A 16,728-nucleotide genomic window follows, 5' to 3' on the forward strand; every position below is an offset into this window, starting at 1 on the left:
CCATTAAACTTCTGTCACATCCTGGTGATGTCTATGACACCTGCTACACTCATTTCTATATTGACTCCTCTATTGACTTGAAGTAGAAGTCCTTTGATTTTGCCAAATTATGCTTGGGTAGTAACATTGCTAACCAATATTTCCTCTATAATTTCATTCCTTAGAAAAAAGAGTCTAGACACAATACAGTCTTCGGGATCTTTTCTGGAAGATCTAATTTCATGATAGCTGAAAAACACTACTGATGCTATGGCAACAGTAGAGCATGTGTTTTAATGCCTGGATCTTGAGGGAATGTAGTGATAATTTCTGAAGAGGTACATTATTCTTCATTTGCATCTGCACAGCTGAAGACACTCACTTCTCAGGGTCTTGGCCTGATATGAATCAAATGGGCTGTGGAGTTTTGTTTTACTAGATATGTTAAGTGGTACTTCTTACTTTAGAATTGTAGGGAACTCGCCAAGGAACTCTGAGGTCCAGGTGCATTTTGGGCTTTGGCTTCTCATTTGTAAAATGAAAAGTTTTAACTAGATAATTTCTAAAGCCCTTTACCTTTGACAGAGTGTGGTGTCCTAGGTGACTTCTCCGTTCTCCTCTTCCTGGACACCTATCTGACCTCTCCAGGCACTTTTTGTGTGTTTGTTTCCTTAGACCATTTCCCAAGGGAATGAAGCAGATGTGCTGCACAAGATGTTTGTGATTAACTAACTGCAGAAGCTACAGATTCTGTATCAATTTTTGGAAAAGTGCATCCCTAAGTCTTGTAAGTTGAAGGAGTAGGGGGTGATGTGCAGAGTGCTGAGGTATAGAAAGAATAGATGCAGTGCTCAGAACCATTCCCACGTGGATGGGAGTACAAGTTTAAAGTCAGATTCCTCCTTCAGGGATGATCTTAATTCCCATATCCATTCACCTGCATTACTTCTTTTTCAATCTCTTAAGACATTTTTTGACTCTATTGTTGCCAGTGGAAATGGGGTTCCCAAAAAAGGCAAAATAAATAAATAAATAAATAAATAAATAAATAAATAAATAAATAAATGCACTTTGGGATCTGCGTAAGTGGATGAGGTGTAGTGATAAGATTTTTTGGAAAAGAAGTAGATGACTGTCCTTAGATTCCCCGTATATCAGCTCCATCTTTCTGTTGTGGAAGAAGTTCAGCCTTGTTTTCATCAAGCCCAGAAGAAGGGCCAGGGTCTATAAATTCTGTGTCATTAATGCTTCAAAAATACTTTTTTAATTTCAGTGATTCCTTAGTTGTTGACATTCTGGGTGGTGTAAAAATAAAAATGAAAATTTCACAGATGTTTTTAAAAGTTTAAAAATATTAAAAATGATTTTATAAAGAGGCACCTATGCTTTCTACCAGACATATTCCTCCTTGGAGTTAGTGAGTTTAGTGAATCAAGTAACAATGAAATGGCTGAGATAATGTCCAGACCATGAGCTAGAACAACTTATGTGCCTGTTTTGTGTCTTTGCATGTTTTCCAGCACTTCTCATTCCTTGATATTTTTTGATCCCTTCATTAGGCTAAAGTACCTGCCAAGATGTTCCAATTAAAAGGCTTACAAGTGTTGCAGATGCTACAGAAATCCTTGAGAAAGTGCCTCCCTGAGTCTTTAAAGGTGAGAGTGGAAGCTTCTTAGGAAAAAAAGAATTAGCAACTGCCTGTGAAAAAGGTAGAAAGAGAATTAGCATTCACTGAGCACATGTTCTGGGCCAGGTGCTTACTCAGCTTGCATCTCATTTAGTTCACAACTTCTTGCTGCAAGGAAGGCATATTATATCCATATAACCAAAGAGGAACTGGAGGCTCAGTTATATGACTTGACCAAGATCACACCAGTACTGAGTTACAATGCTATGATTTAAATCCACTACCTCAACCCATTCCCTTGTGCCCTTCTAGGTGTTATATTGGATAACAAGGGTAGCTTTTCCCAAATTGTAAGGTTTACTGAAACTAATACATGAATGTTTAAATTATTCTTTCAAACAATCGATTGACTGATACATTTTAACAATTATAATTTTTCTTTGAAATTAATAACAGGTCAATATCTACTTTGTTAAACTTCAAATGGATTATGTTTAATTCAGGGTGAGATAGAAATTTAGTTTTAGAAATGGATCAATGATCTTGTACAATGGAGAGAAGAAATTTTTATGTTTGTTTTTTGTTCTGTAAAAAAATTTTTTTTGAAATAATATGTTTCAAAGGGCCTGGAATATTACCAGGAATAATAAGTGCCATTGCATTATGGTCAATGTTTCAATACACCAAAAATACAAAAAAATGCCAAAATGTATACACCTAACATGAAGGCTCAAAGTACATGAAGCAAAAACTGATGAAACTAAAAAAAAAAAGGTAAATTTAATTAAAGACTTCAATACTCCTTCTCAATAATTTATAGAAAAGATATCAAACTTATAAATATATAAAAGAGCTGAATAATACATACTTTGAACCAACTTTAACTAATCGACATTTATAGGATATTTTACTCCATAATATCAGAATAGATATTTTAAAATGCACATTGAACATTTACTAAGATAGACTATATTTCTAGAACTTTAAAAGAATTGAAAACATTTTGAGTATTTCCTTGAACTGTATGGAATTAAAATTTAAAAATAAATCAAGAAATATCTTTAAAAATCCTGATTTAGTAATTATACAACACATTTTTATTTAAAAACAATTTTATTTGGAAAAGTAACTTTAGCAGGGTGACATTGATCAATAAGAGTACATAGGCCTGACCAGGCAGTGGCACAGTGAATAGAGTATCGAACTGGGATGCGGAGGACCCAGGTTTGAAACCCCAAGGTTGCCAGCTTGAGCACGGGCTCATCTGGTTTAAGCAAAGCTCACCAGCTTGGATCCAAGGTCGCTGGCTAGAGCAAGGGGTTACTTGGTCTGCTGAAGGCCCATGGTCAAGGTACATATGAGAAAGCAATCAATGAACAACTAAGATGTTGCAACGAATGACTGATGCTTCTCATCTCTCTCCGTTCCTGTCTGTCTGTCCCTATCTATCCCTCTCTCTGACTTTCTCTCTCTGTCTCTGTAAAAAAAAAAAAAGAGTACATAGGTTTCAGGTAAACATTTCTATAGCATTTGAACTGTTGAAGATGTTGTATACCCATCACCCAAAGTCAAATCATTTTCCATCATCTTATATTTGTCCCTCTTTACAATCCTACCCTCTTCCTCCACCCCCTCCCCTACATCCTTCTTTCCTGGTAACCAATTTACTTTACCTATGTCCATGAATCTCAATTTTATATCTCACCTATGTGTGAAATCATACATCATGCTTTTAAATAAATTATGCTTTAAAGTCACAGAAAAATTTGAAAATATTTTAGTTGAATGGAAATAGAAGTACAACATATCCAAAGTTTGGGATGCAACTAAACCAGTGATAAGTGGCAATTATCAAGCATCAAGTGCTTATATTATAAAAGAATAATGGTCTCAGATCAATGGTATATGTTTTCACCTTAACAACTAAAAAAAGAAGAGTACATCATCTTCAAAGCAAACAGAATTAAGCAACTTCTACAAAATAAGAATTAAAACCAATGAATTTGAGGAGAAAAAAACAGTTAAAAAATGAATGACTCCAAAATCTGGTTCTTTAAAAAGTTTAATAACAAAACATCCAATAAATAAAGAAAAAGGATACAAATTACTCATAGAGGCAATGAAGTATGGCACATTACTACAAACTCAAGAGACATTACAAGGATAAAGAAGGACATACTATTACAAACACCAAACCCTTAATTTTTTCAATTTATGGCCTGTCAAAAGAACCAAAAGTAGGCCACTGACTTTTCTGCTGCTCTGGTACCTTATGTAGGAATCGTCTATAGACTAAACCACAGACATTTAATAAACCCTCATCACTGATCCTTCTGATTGAAGTAGGGTAGGGCAGCTGTCAAGAAGTTTAGAGTCAGCTGGCTATGAATCCACAAATCAGTTTTCTGGGTAAAATTGCAAAAGGTAAACATCAATGAGTCTCAGTGTTACTGCATGTAAAATGAGTAAAATCAGGAAGTCCATACTTTTTTTTGCTAGATGTCCCTCGGTCTTTCTCTTTGCTTTTAAGTGTTGTCAGGAAGATTAAATAAAATGATATGATGAAGTTAATAGCCAACCCTTCTTTAATAGTTACTAAGCATCAGGAATTACACTAAGTACTTTACATCAGTGGTCCCCAACCCCTGGGCCGCGGACCAGTACTAGTCCGTGGGCCATTTGGTTCCAGTCCACAGAGAAAGAATAAATAACTTACATTATTTCCGTTTTATTTATATTTAAGTCTGAACTATGTTTTATTTTTAAAAAATGACCAGATTTCCTCTGTTACATCTGTCTAAGATTCACTCTTGATGCTTGTCTCATAAGTTCGACAAATATATTTAAAAATACCAAAGTTTTTATGCTGGTCACATAATTTTATTTTGTGCATTTATCCATCCCACCCTAAAGGCCAGTCCGTGAAAATATTTTCTGACATTAAACTGGTCCGTGGCCCAAAAAAGGTTGGGGACCACTGCTTTACATGAACTCAAAGTTCTTACTAGAATCATACAGAGAATCACGGCCTCTCAATTATTTCTCTGACTTGAGCCACATTACAAACCTAAACTCCATGAATTAAAGAAAGAATAGGTGTCCTGGAGAAAGAATCACTGCATTGTCAAAAATATAGACTGTCAATCTTTCTCCCAACCTTCTGCAAAGGGACCTTCCCCCTCTAACCAAGGTGACTGTGCATTTGCAGAAAAAGAATTAATCAGACTTTCCGTAATTAAATATAGATTAAATGCATACCTGGTCTACCCTTTAATTACTATCAGAAAGAGTGACTTTAGATCAATTCAGCTAAAACTATAATCATCTGTTTTTGTAGGCATCACTTAACATTTGTCTATATTAATACTTAACTGTCTTCAACTGGCAATTCTATATGTATAATGAATTAACATCTTACAGATAATAAACCTTTTTTTTTAGGAGTGAGGATTAGTAAATCAGTCTGATGCTTTACAGACAGACATTTTTATCTTGAGAGGCTTCTTTGATAGTATTCCAGGTTAAATTATTTTCTTCTATGCGTTGTAAGACAGGGCTCTAATCTTTGAATTGTTCTTCTTATGTTAAGTGCATCTCAAATTTTTGGAGAAACCTCTTGACACTACTTTTATCTCAACTCAATTGTGAAGCAAAGTAAGCCTCAATATTAGATCCTGGTTTAGTTATACTATTATGTACAGAGGAAGAAGAATTTTATTAATTTGTAATATAATGTTTATGAATGTCAGTGGTCTCAAACACCAGTCTTTAAATTTTTTCACCTCTTTATTTTTTCTAAAATTGCATTTAATATTTCTATTGAGCCCTTGCTGATGGAAGAAAATTAAAATTTTTATAGAAACTTAGTAAAAATAAACTTTGCCTCCTCATCTTTTTGCTTAGTCTGTCATAGACTTTTCATGCCATGAATAGGAGAGCACAAATTGAGGTATGGTATTTGGTCATTGAAATGTTGATTAATCTATTGATCCTGATCTTTGGGATCTTTTCATATCATCTACAAAGGCAGCATGTTTCATATTAAATAAAATAAAGTACTGAGGATGTCCCTGGTACACAATACTATATTCCCTCTCCCAAGTACAGGGTCCCATATAGTTTAGAAGGTCTTTATAGCCTCATTAATGTTCTTCTTGATGGCAACTGTGTTTCAAAAAATGTCTGTGGAAAAGTCTAAACAGGCTGCCTAATAGGTAATGTTTTTAGTCTTTGGTCACCAAACATTGTGCTCTGTCTCTACTTATTAAGTAAACATGAGCTTGTTTAAGTTTTATGGAAAGTAATTTTGAAGATATGTGTAAGGAAAAAAAATCTTTAAACAGTATTTGACTTCAGCTCAAAATCCCCATTCAAAAATTTGTAATGACAGGCATATTTGCAAAGATTTTATAAAATTTTTATTAATTTTAATTTATTGTGTTAACATGGATTCAAATTATTGTACAGAGAAAGGAAGAAGAATTTGTACAGAGAAAAAAGGAAAGTAAATCAAGAGACTGATTTACTAATCCTCATGTCCCACTCAATATATCATCCTCACCCCCACCCCTCTGTCCCTCATTGCACTTCTTTGCTCCCTTCCGCCTAACACCCTCCCCCTCTTCATTCTGGGATTTCCTGTCCTGATATCTGTATTTCTGTGTTATGTATATATAATTTCACTAATTTCTTCACCTCCTCTGATCCCCTTCCCTCTGACAGCCGTCCCTCTGCTCCCTGTGACACTGCCTCTGCCTCTATTCTGTTCCTCAGTATACTTTGTTCATTAGATTCCACATATAAATGAAATGCAAAGATTTTTGAAAAATAAATGTTCTTGGGAGAATAAACTGTTAAAATAAAATATTAGAAAAAACTAAAATGACCAGCAGAAAGAAATAGAAAAACTTAAATTAGAATTCTAATGGATACCATTAAAAATGATGATGTAGATTTATTTTTATTGACATGAAAATATGATCATTAGATAATTAATGTGCATATGTGTGCATATGTGTATAAAGAAAGATAAATGTTAAACAAATATATATTAGGTAATTTTTTATATATTAGGTAATTTTTTATTTAAAAATTGTGTGAATGTGTAAACAGAATAAAATGGAAAGATATGTCACTAAATTCTATAATGTGAAAGTGAATAATGTTTAGTTCATTTTATTTATCTAGATATTTAACTATACTTATATAATATTCTCATGGTTTGACCCCAAAATCTATTTCCATTGGATTAATAAAGTAGTACCTGAGGACTGAAGTAGATGCCTTACCAGTTACTTACTCTGATTTCACAGAAATAATCTTGTCCATATCAAAAGGACACTTTGCCATCTCTCTTAATAAACTGACCCGCTCACTTTCTTGTGATGCTACAGGTTTATGGGACTGTCTTGAACATGAACCAGGGAAACCCATTCAATCTTAAAGCACTGGTGGACAAGTGGCCTGATTTTACTACAGTGGTTGTTCGTCCTCAGGAGCAGGTAAGGTGACAGATGTATAAACATACATTTCTGTTTGCTGTATGTACCTACCATGCACTTGGCCGTGTAGACCCAATAAACCCAGAAATAAATCCCAGTGATGGTTAACAACTCTTTGTCTTCAGGAACTCAGAGCCTGGAGGAAAAGGTAGGTAAGAAATTACAACATGGTGTGAAAGCAGGTAAAAGCATTCAAGAACAGACATGTAAGTTACAGAGCAGCACTGGCCAAAGAATGAGTAAAACTGTGGATGTCAGAGTATGCAGGGAAAGAAACAGAAAGCCTTCTTGGCAAACACTGTACCCAAACTGGGTTTTGAAGATAAATAGGTTTTTGACAAGTTGAAAAAAAACAGAGGATGCATTCTAAGCAGAAAAAATAACACCCAATAGATATTATATAAAGGTAAATATGAAGAATGTTAAGAAAATTTAAAGAACAAAGTGCAATACCTGTATTCAAAAATATATTTTTAGTATCAAACTTTTAAAATCACTGAAACTTATATATGACAAAGCCACAGGTAACATCATATTAAATGGGGAAAAAACTGAAAGCATGTCCTTTAGGATCAAGAACAAGACATAAATGTCCACTTTCACTATTGTTATCCAGATAGTACTGGAAGTCTTAGCAAGAGCAATCAGATAATCAGAAAGAAAAAAGCATCCAAATTAGAAAAGAGAAGTAAATTGTCATTATTTGCAGATGATATACTTTTATAGAAAACCCTAAAGATTTTACAAAAAAAACCCACCAAAAATCCCAAAACAAAAAACCTACTAGACCTGGTAAATGAATTCAATAAGGTAGCAGGATACAAAATAAATACTCAAAAATTTACTGCATGTTTATATACCAATAATGAACTATCAGAAAGAAAAACTAATAAAACAATTCCATTTATTATTGCATTTTTAAAAAGCTAGATATGAATCTATCCAAGGAAGTAAAAGACCTCTATTTAGAAAATTGACCCTGAAAAAAGAAATTGAAGAAGATATAAATAAATGGAGGCATATACCATGTTTGTGAATAAAGAGAAGTAATATTATTAAAATGTCAATATTTACCCAAAGCAATCTATAGTTTCAGTACAATTCCTAATAAAATACTAATGGTGTTTTTAACAAAACTTGAGCAAAATTCCAAAAATGTATACAAAACCATAAAAGACTTTGGATAATCACAGCAATCTTTAGAGCAAAATTATTTGATATCAAGCTATACTACCAGGCTATATAATCAAAACAGCATAGTGCTACCATAACAACAGATTTATAGATCAATGGAAGAGAACTGTGAGTTCAAAAATATACTGCTCACAAAAATTAAGGGATATTTCCAAATAAATATGAAGCAATGAAAAAAGAAGTATTTGAATTTTTTTATTAAACAAGAACATCAGAAAAGCAAACAAGTCAAAGAAAGTCATTTGATTATGCAAATGAGATGCAAAACCAACTTTTCTTTCATTAGTGAAAATGCACTATACAAAAGGCTGCAAGTGCCGGAGTATCTGAATGTTCCCTGATCCCCTAATTTTTGTGAGCAGTGTAAATCTGTGCTTCTGTGTTCAATTAATATGTGACAATGGAGGCAAGAACATACAATAGGGTACAGACAGTATAGTCAATAAGTGATTGTGTGAAAATTGGATAGGTACTTGCAAAAAATAAAACAAGATTACCTCCTTCCACCATATAGAAAAATAAATTAAAGAAGAGAAGAAAATAAAATTGGAATTATTTAGACTAAGTCAGGGATTGGGAACCTTTATGATTGAGAGAGCCATGAACGCCACATATTTTAAAAGTAATTCCGTGAGAGCCATACAACGACCTGTGTATGTTATGCATTATCCAATAAAAATTTGGTGTTGTCCCAGGGGACAGCTGTGATTGGCTCCAGCCACCTGCAACTGCTCATGAATATGAGCGGTAGGAAGTGAATGGATTGTAATTCATGAAAATGTTTTATATTTTTAACATTATTACTTTTTTATTAAAGATTTGTCTGCGAGCCAGATGCAGCCATCAAAAGACCCACATCTGGCTCACGAGCCATAGGTTCCCGACCCCTAGACTAAGTGGTTAATACATTATAAACACAAGTACGTTATAAGCATATTAGAAAATAGAAAGCAAAAACTTATCATGCAAGAAAATGGAACCACATAATATCATTTTACTATAAAATATTTACAAATAAAATTTAAATGTATAGTGCTTTTAAGAAATTACTGAACTACACAAAATACAAAATGAAGATGTTTAACTTACTTACTGAATCCTAAAAATGGAAAACTTTTTTGCCTTTTAAATTGCTCTTAAAAGCATAGATTATCTTTCTGTGCATAACAATGGTGTACGTGACTGTCCTGGCTGGTGCTCTCAAGAGTATCAACAATGCCAAAAAGTGGTGCAAACGCCAGGTTCTTACAAAGCTGTGCCCCAAAGTCATTGTCCAGTTTCTAACTGTGCTAATGAAACATGGTTCCATGGGCAAATTCTAAAGTGTTGATACCACAGAGCTAGGAAAATTGTGAATCTCACAGGCAGGTTAAACAAGTGTGGAGTAATCAGTCCTAGACTTGATGTGCAACTCAAAGATGTAGAAAGATGGCGGAACAACATGCTTCTATCTCAGAAGTTTCATTTCATTTTATTGACAAACTCAGTGGTTATCATGAACCCTAAATAAGCAAGTAAAAATCCTAGTATTCTTTTTCTAGGCATGTAATACATATGGGTAAATTGAATTCCTCAATAGAAAAGAAAAGCACAGATCATCAGTAGTATTAATACTGAGTATTAGTGCATTTCTATAAAACACTTTTCAGCTATTCCGCTTTCATTGAGTTGGTGTTCTGTAACTTCTTCCTTTGTTTCCTAAGAATCTCATCTCTATATGCTAAGTTTGAAAGAAGTCTTTTTAAAGAAATTTTGTGTTTCAATTTTGTTTGCTATACAAACTATTTTAAAAATAATAGCACATTGTGGTTTACATTTCAAAGGCAATATGTGTTCTTATTTTGTATAGCATTATCCTAAGTATGTGAAAATTCTAATACAAGGTTACTTGTATTAAGTTCACTGTTGTCATGTTCATAATGTGTTTCTTTCTGAGACTTTAAAATGTAGTAAGATTTACTCTTGGAATGGAAACTTGCCTTTGATAATACTTTCTTTCTCCTGAGGTTTCCAGAATTAAAAAGAATGCTTTCTAAACTGGTGCATGTTTTGTTGATTCAAAATTGTAATGCAATATATAAATATTTAGTTTTGCAAGGTTTTCTCTCTTTTCCTTTTTTTTTAATTAAGTGAGAGGTGGGGGGACAGAGACAGACTCCGGCATATGCCCCAAATGGGATCCACACAGCAAGCCTTCAACTCAATGATATTCTGCTCATCTGGGGCTACTGCTCTGTTGCTTGGCAACCAAGCTATTTTTTCACCTGAAGTGAGGCCATGCAGCCATCTTCAGGGCCTGGTTCCAACTAGCTTAAATATTTTGAGCCATGGGTGTGGGAAGGGAAGAGAGAGAGAGAGAGGGAGAGAGAGAGAAAAGGGGGGAGGAGTGGAGAAGCAGATGGTTGCTATTCTTGTGTTCCCAGACTGGAAATTGAACCTGGAACTTCCACATGCTTGGTTGACACTCGGCTGCTGGAAAGTTTTTCTTAATCACAAATTGAACAGTTGATGAAATCCATGACGTGGTCTCATGATGTAAATGATTCAATAGGTAAGTTTGTAAAATAGTAAAGTATAATAAGGTTTGTAACATAAAGCATTTCAATCACTTGGTATAATTAATTTGATTTATCTTAAATTACTCAATATAACAGGAGATGACAGATAACTTTGATCACTACACCAATACTTACCAAATTTATTCTAAAGACCCCTCAAACTGTCAAGAATTCCTTGGCACATCAGATGTCATCAATTGGAGACAACATTTACAGATCCAAAGTAAGTAAGAAATCTTGGATGTGTGGGCTGCTGGAACTGCCAATGTCTATACCTGCTGGCTCACTTTTCACCCTGAGCCCATCCCCCTATTACCTGTACTTCCTTCTACTAAACCCCAAACATTCTGCTTGATATCTATTCCTCTTATCAGCTGTCACCACTTCCTTCTTCGGTGGAGTAGAATTCATATATTTTAAATCACAGAATTAATATAAGAAACTATGAATAATACAATTTCTCGTTAGCAGAGAATATCTTTTGCAGTCATTTCAGGATGCCTCAGGAAGACTGAGTATAAGATTGGAGCTCCCTGCATGGCCTTCCATTCCTTGTATAAGAACAACAGCTCCTTGTGCTCTACAGTATCTGCCAGGTCACAAGGACAACTGCCATGGTTATGAGCATGCCCTACAGAGTCAGATTCCCTAGAGTGGCATCCTTGTCCTGCCAGTCACTTGCTTGTGATCTTGTGCCAGTTTTGTAACTCATTCATTATTCAGCTTCTGCATATATAAAAATGAGGATAAAATATGTAAAACATAGAGTCGATGTAAGAACCCAATGTGGTGAATGTAACATGAATACCTGGGCATATGGTATATGCAGATGCAAGGTTGGCTCTACTATTTTTTATATATCACTTCTCCTTTGATTTCATAGTAATATAACCAGGATTTCTAGTGTTATGTGTGTTTTTCGTAAGAGAAAACATGCTCAGGTAGTACCATGGCCAAGGTTACATAGTCATTGGCAAAACACTAAAAGCAACATTGCCTGACTTTAAATCCTGCAAGCTTCTATTGGGCAGCCTCTGGTAACATCTCACTTCCCTCCTTATTCTACCCTTTTCTAGGTACACAGTCCAGCCTGGATGAGGCGATACAAAATCTCACAACCATTAAACTGATCAAGGTTGAACAAGTACAATGCATCATCTATATGTCACCCATAACAATAAGAAAACTTCTCCCTTCCCTGCCAGAGGCCAACAATTTACCTCTTAAATTTGGTCGACCCAAAGCCATGTGAGTTTGTAAAAAGATGTTCTCCCTACACACATACTTCACTATTTCCTTCCCTACATTCCTTCTTGCCTCCCTACAATCCATTCCAGAATTATTATTTTAGTATGTAACATGAATCAGGTCAATTCACCCACTTAAAAGCCATTGATGTTTCTCAGCTTACCTTGAATAAAAAGTAAAGCCCTTTATGAATGAACGTTCAAGGTCCTTTATGACCTAACATTCCTCACCTCTTGAACTTCATCTTGTCTGTCTTGCTTACTACCATGAATGGCTCTGGTCTATTTTCAGCAACTTGATTTCATATATTCACAAATGTCTTTGGGCCACTGCATTTACTCTTTGTCTACCTAAATGCCCTTCCTTCTGATCTTCACATATTTGCCTCTTTCCTGACAGTCAAACTCTCCAATGTCATTTCTTTTGAGAGATCTCAGAATACTGTATCTAATATCACCCTTTCACATAATTCTTTATCACATAACCCAATTTTTATTTTCTTTATTGCACTTATCATGATCTAAAATCAGCTTATTTGTGGATTGACCTATCTGATGTTTGAGCCTCCCCTATGATATTTCAAACTTTATAAGAGTGGGAGATCTCGTTATGTTATTCATTAATACATTCTCAATAGTTAGAACACAACACGTAGCAAATGTTTGATAAATACTCATGTAATGAATTTACAGAGCAAAAGGTTTTTAATAATGAGAATTTAAACAAATTATGTATTACTTCCAATTGATTTCCAGCCTAACACTAAATATAACTGAGTGGTGATGGAGATTTGAACTGGAGATGCCCAATTGCAGGGCCTCCTGTGTGTTACTATGCACAGAAAAGCTTTATTCACATTGCATTGCATAATACACCTGAAAGACACCTCAAAACATACAATATCATTTGACTTTCTTTTTCATCTCATGGGATAGACAAATTAGGAGATATTATCCTCTTTTTCCTGACAGAAAATAGGCCCAGATAATAAAATACTGTTCTGGTCATGTGGAAATTCAAGGTATAACTGGGGTTGGGTCTCGATGGTCGAGTTCTATGCTGTGGACTTTTTCCAGGACACCACTTGAAGCCACTTTATGCCACAGGAGAATGCTTCAGACTTAGGTGTGCAGTATCTGGTGGGTGCTTCCAGTTCACATCAGTGCCCCTCTCTTGACTTGAGTTTTTCCACAGTGTCCAAGGTCCCTCTGACACCAATATGCTAAGTCTCCATGTTTCTCAGCTCTGGCTTTACATATAGCTTGTTGGTATGTGCTATGGGTCACTTGTTTATTTTCTGTTCACCTATTACTCTTATCTGAAGATGAGTGTGATAGTAATTCTCCCCTCTTAAGTAGAAAGACACAGCAATGTCGAGAAAGAACAGTATTTAATGTTCATGTGAAACCAGTCCTATACTTGTATAATAGCTCATATAATATTCATAGTTTGCCTTTTGATAAGAATGCTATTAATATTGTTGTGCTATAAAGAAAAAAATGGAGGCAGAGAATCATGACATTGCTTATTCAAGATCTGACAGCTAGTTGGATTATGCATCCAAGCTGTCTGGTTGCAGAATCTGTATTTTCACTTGCGCTCTTATTTAAATTATCTTAAGACAATTTGGGGGAAAACAAATATAATACTGCCCAATGTGGGTGATATCATAGGCTGTTCTTCTTCCTTGTTTCCAACAGCAATAATGAGAAGTTTAAACTCTCATCTCTGGATGTCACCCACGCTGCCCTGGTGAATAAATTCTGGCATTTCGGTGGCAATGAGAGGAGTCATAGATTCATCGAACGCTGTATCAAGAACTTCCCCAGTTTCTGTGTGCTGGGGCCTGAGGGGACCCCTGTGTCCTGGACCCTGATGGACCAGACAGCAGAGATGCGGATGGCGTTCACCATGCCTGAGTACCAGAACCAGGGTCTCATATCTAGTATCATATTTGCCGTAACCAAGAATCTGAGCCCACTCAGTTATCCTATATATTTCCATACAGACGAAGCCAACATACGCATGCAGAAAGCCTGTCAGAACCAGTTTGTTATCCTCATGCCCTGCGACTGGAACCAGTGGAAATGTGAGCCTCTGTGAAGCAACCCTGAACACAAGACAGTGTTGGTTGTCAGTCATGTAGCAGGAAGAACGTATGTAGATGGAGAGAATAAAATAAGTGATGATCAGCAGTAGAGCAGTTCTTGTTATTTGGGCTCTGTGGCAGCAGTGGGAATGGTCAACAGGATCAACACAGCTGCTGCTCACAAATCATTCATAGACGTCCCTTTGGGTGCAGCAGTCCTGGCATGGGTAGACCTTCCTGTAGTGAACCCTGGTCTTGTTCTGTTTCCTACACTTCTGGATCTCTCCATATTCAGCTGCATGCTGCCCGACTGCTTCCCCTGAACTCTTATCTCACACATGGGTTGTTGCCAATGGGCATATTTTGCCAGTTTTGCCAAGATGTGGTGTTATAATAATACAATTTCCCCTTTATTTTTTCATTACCCTTCCTTTCTCACCCCAGTTTTACTGAGGTATACTTGACAATGTTGCAATATATTTAAAGTGTGCAATGTGATGATTTAATATTTAAGTACATTGTGAAAGGATTCCCACGATCAAGTTAATTAACACATCTATCACCTAACATGCTTAACTATTTTTTGAAAGAATGCTTACAACTTACTCAGCAATTTTCAATGTTACAATACAGTATTATCAACTGTAGTCACCATGCTCTATATTAGATCCTCAAAATTATTCATCTTATAACTAAACAATTATACACTTTTACCAATCCTCTCTCTATTGCCTTCACATCCCCAACCTGGCAACAACAATTCTATGCTTTTTTCCATAAGCTTTTCTGCTTTTACTTTTTTTTTTGTATCATGTAACAATTGTTTCTCTGTGTAGTTTTTTTTTTCACTGTTTTACCAATATCCTTACTGGTTAGTAAGAAAATTATTCATAATCAATAAAGAATACCTGTGATCCAATATTCTAGAAATACTATTGTTTGTTTTCTAGAAGTATATTTATCCTTGTTTACTGTGTTCATGGAATACAGAACAAGAGAATTTAATAAGTACTTTGTAATATTACAATAACAAAACAATTTAGTACCTTAATATTCAGAAACAACATACATGAAAAAAATTGTACAGTAGTTGTTAGTCTATATCCAAAATTATTTAAATTTAAGGTAAATCAGAGCAAATTCATAAAATTGTATATAATTTTTAAAATTTTTATTACACATAACATTTATGTTCTGTAAACTGGATTAAAATGATCAGTATTGGATATAACTGTTTTATTTTTTAAATAATTTATTTCTTGATTTTTAAAGAGAGGAGAAAGAAAAAAGGGTGGGGAAAAAGTGGGAAGCATCAACACCTAGTATTTGCTTCTCGTATGTGCTTTGATCTGGTATGTGTGGGGTTTTGAACCAGTGACATCAGCATTTCAAGTCAAAGCTTTATCCACTGTGCCACCACAAATCAGGCAAATACAACTTTTTTCTAAATGGATAAGAAAAAATAAAATCTGGCATGTTATCAGTTTGTTTCAAGTTGTAGTATAAACATGAAATAAACAAGACTATAATGGTAGAGAAGGATATTTCCAATGCAATATTCTATTGTGTGTGAGTTTGATTTCATAGTTGATAACAGCCATTATTTTTATACCAAACTATGACACATTTTATACAATTTAATAAAGAATATAATATATTGGCCCTGGTAGGTTGGCTCAGCAGTAGAGGGTCAGCCTGGCACTTGGAAGTCCTGGTTTGATTCCCAGTCTGGACACACAGGAGAAGCAACCACTTGCTTCTATACCCCACACCCTTTTCTTTATTTTTCTTTTCCCCCTTGCAGCCATGGTTCAAATGGTTTGAGCAACTTGGCCATGGGCGCTGAGAGCATGGCCTGCCTCATGTGCTAAAATGGCTCTGTTGCTGAGCAACGGACAAGTGGCCCCAGATGGGCAGAAAATCATCTCATAGGAGGCTTGCGAGTGGATCCTGGAGGGACACATGCAGAAGTCTGTCTCTGTCTCTTTGCCTTTCACTTAATAATAATAATAAAAAGAATATAATATATTAAAAATAACATTCAAACTAACATTGTATAGTATGTACTAATATTTTGTGCCGTTCTAGAAAATTAAAGCTTCAAAAATGTTCAGGAGAATGACTTTACATTCAATTTTCTCTTGTAACACAGCCCACCATTCTAAGAGTTCAGAAACTAAAAAGAAAGGATTTTGCATTACTATCGAATATATATTTAAGGTTCTGTAAAAAGAAATTTAGAATAGAATAAAGCATTACTTTATTGACATTTAAATAAAGCTAAACCACAACAAATTCCCTCATCTTTTATGATTTGGTGAAACACAGGAATCCAAAAAGACTGGCACTGGGGATGTACCTTTGATAGAGAATATCATAGCATCCTCCAAGCTGATGTAAAAAACAAGATGTAAAAGCAAGATGACCTAAAATTCCGCTAATCTTTCATCTGACATCTGTGATCACCATTATAACATTGTTATTTTCTGAATGTTGAAAACAGGAAACAACATAGATACGATTGACAAATTT

At 35.0% G+C, this 16,728-nt stretch overlaps 1 protein-coding gene across 1 annotated transcript; it reads left to right on the forward strand.

The window, feature by feature from the left end:
* The first annotated feature begins 1,556 nt into the window (after positions 1–1,556).
* Positions 1,557–14,210, forward strand: LOC136388587 (glycine N-phenylacetyltransferase-like). The gene is made up of 5 exons (XM_066360410.1): positions 1,557–1,634; positions 7,000–7,107; positions 10,956–11,082; positions 11,936–12,107; positions 13,808–14,210. The coding sequence occupies exons 1-5, from the start codon at positions 1,557–1,559 to the stop codon at positions 14,208–14,210; spliced, it is 888 nt and encodes a 295-aa protein (XP_066216507.1).
* Positions 14,211–16,728: the final 2,518 nt, after the last annotated feature.

Source organism: Saccopteryx leptura, chromosome 1 (assembly GCF_036850995.1).
Source record: "Saccopteryx leptura isolate mSacLep1 chromosome 1, mSacLep1_pri_phased_curated, whole genome shotgun sequence".
In the NCBI taxonomy this organism is placed as follows: domain Eukaryota; kingdom Metazoa; phylum Chordata; class Mammalia; order Chiroptera; family Emballonuridae; genus Saccopteryx; species Saccopteryx leptura.

What these genes read in the sequence shown, in the direction of transcription:
- LOC136388587 (XM_066360410.1), top strand. Translation starts at nt 1,557, where the DNA reads ATGTTCCAATTAAAAGGCTTACAAGTGTTGCAGATGCTACAGAAATCC. An exon ending in ACAACATTTACAGATCCAAA is followed by an intron (nt 11,083 to 11,935) that starts GTAAGTAAGAAA and finishes ACCCTTTTCTAG; the next exon opens with GTACACAGTCCAGCCTGGAT. An exon ending in TTTGGTCGACCCAAAGCCAT is followed by an intron (nt 12,108 to 13,807) that starts GTGAGTTTGTAA and finishes TGTTTCCAACAG; the next exon opens with CAATAATGAGAAGTTTAAAC.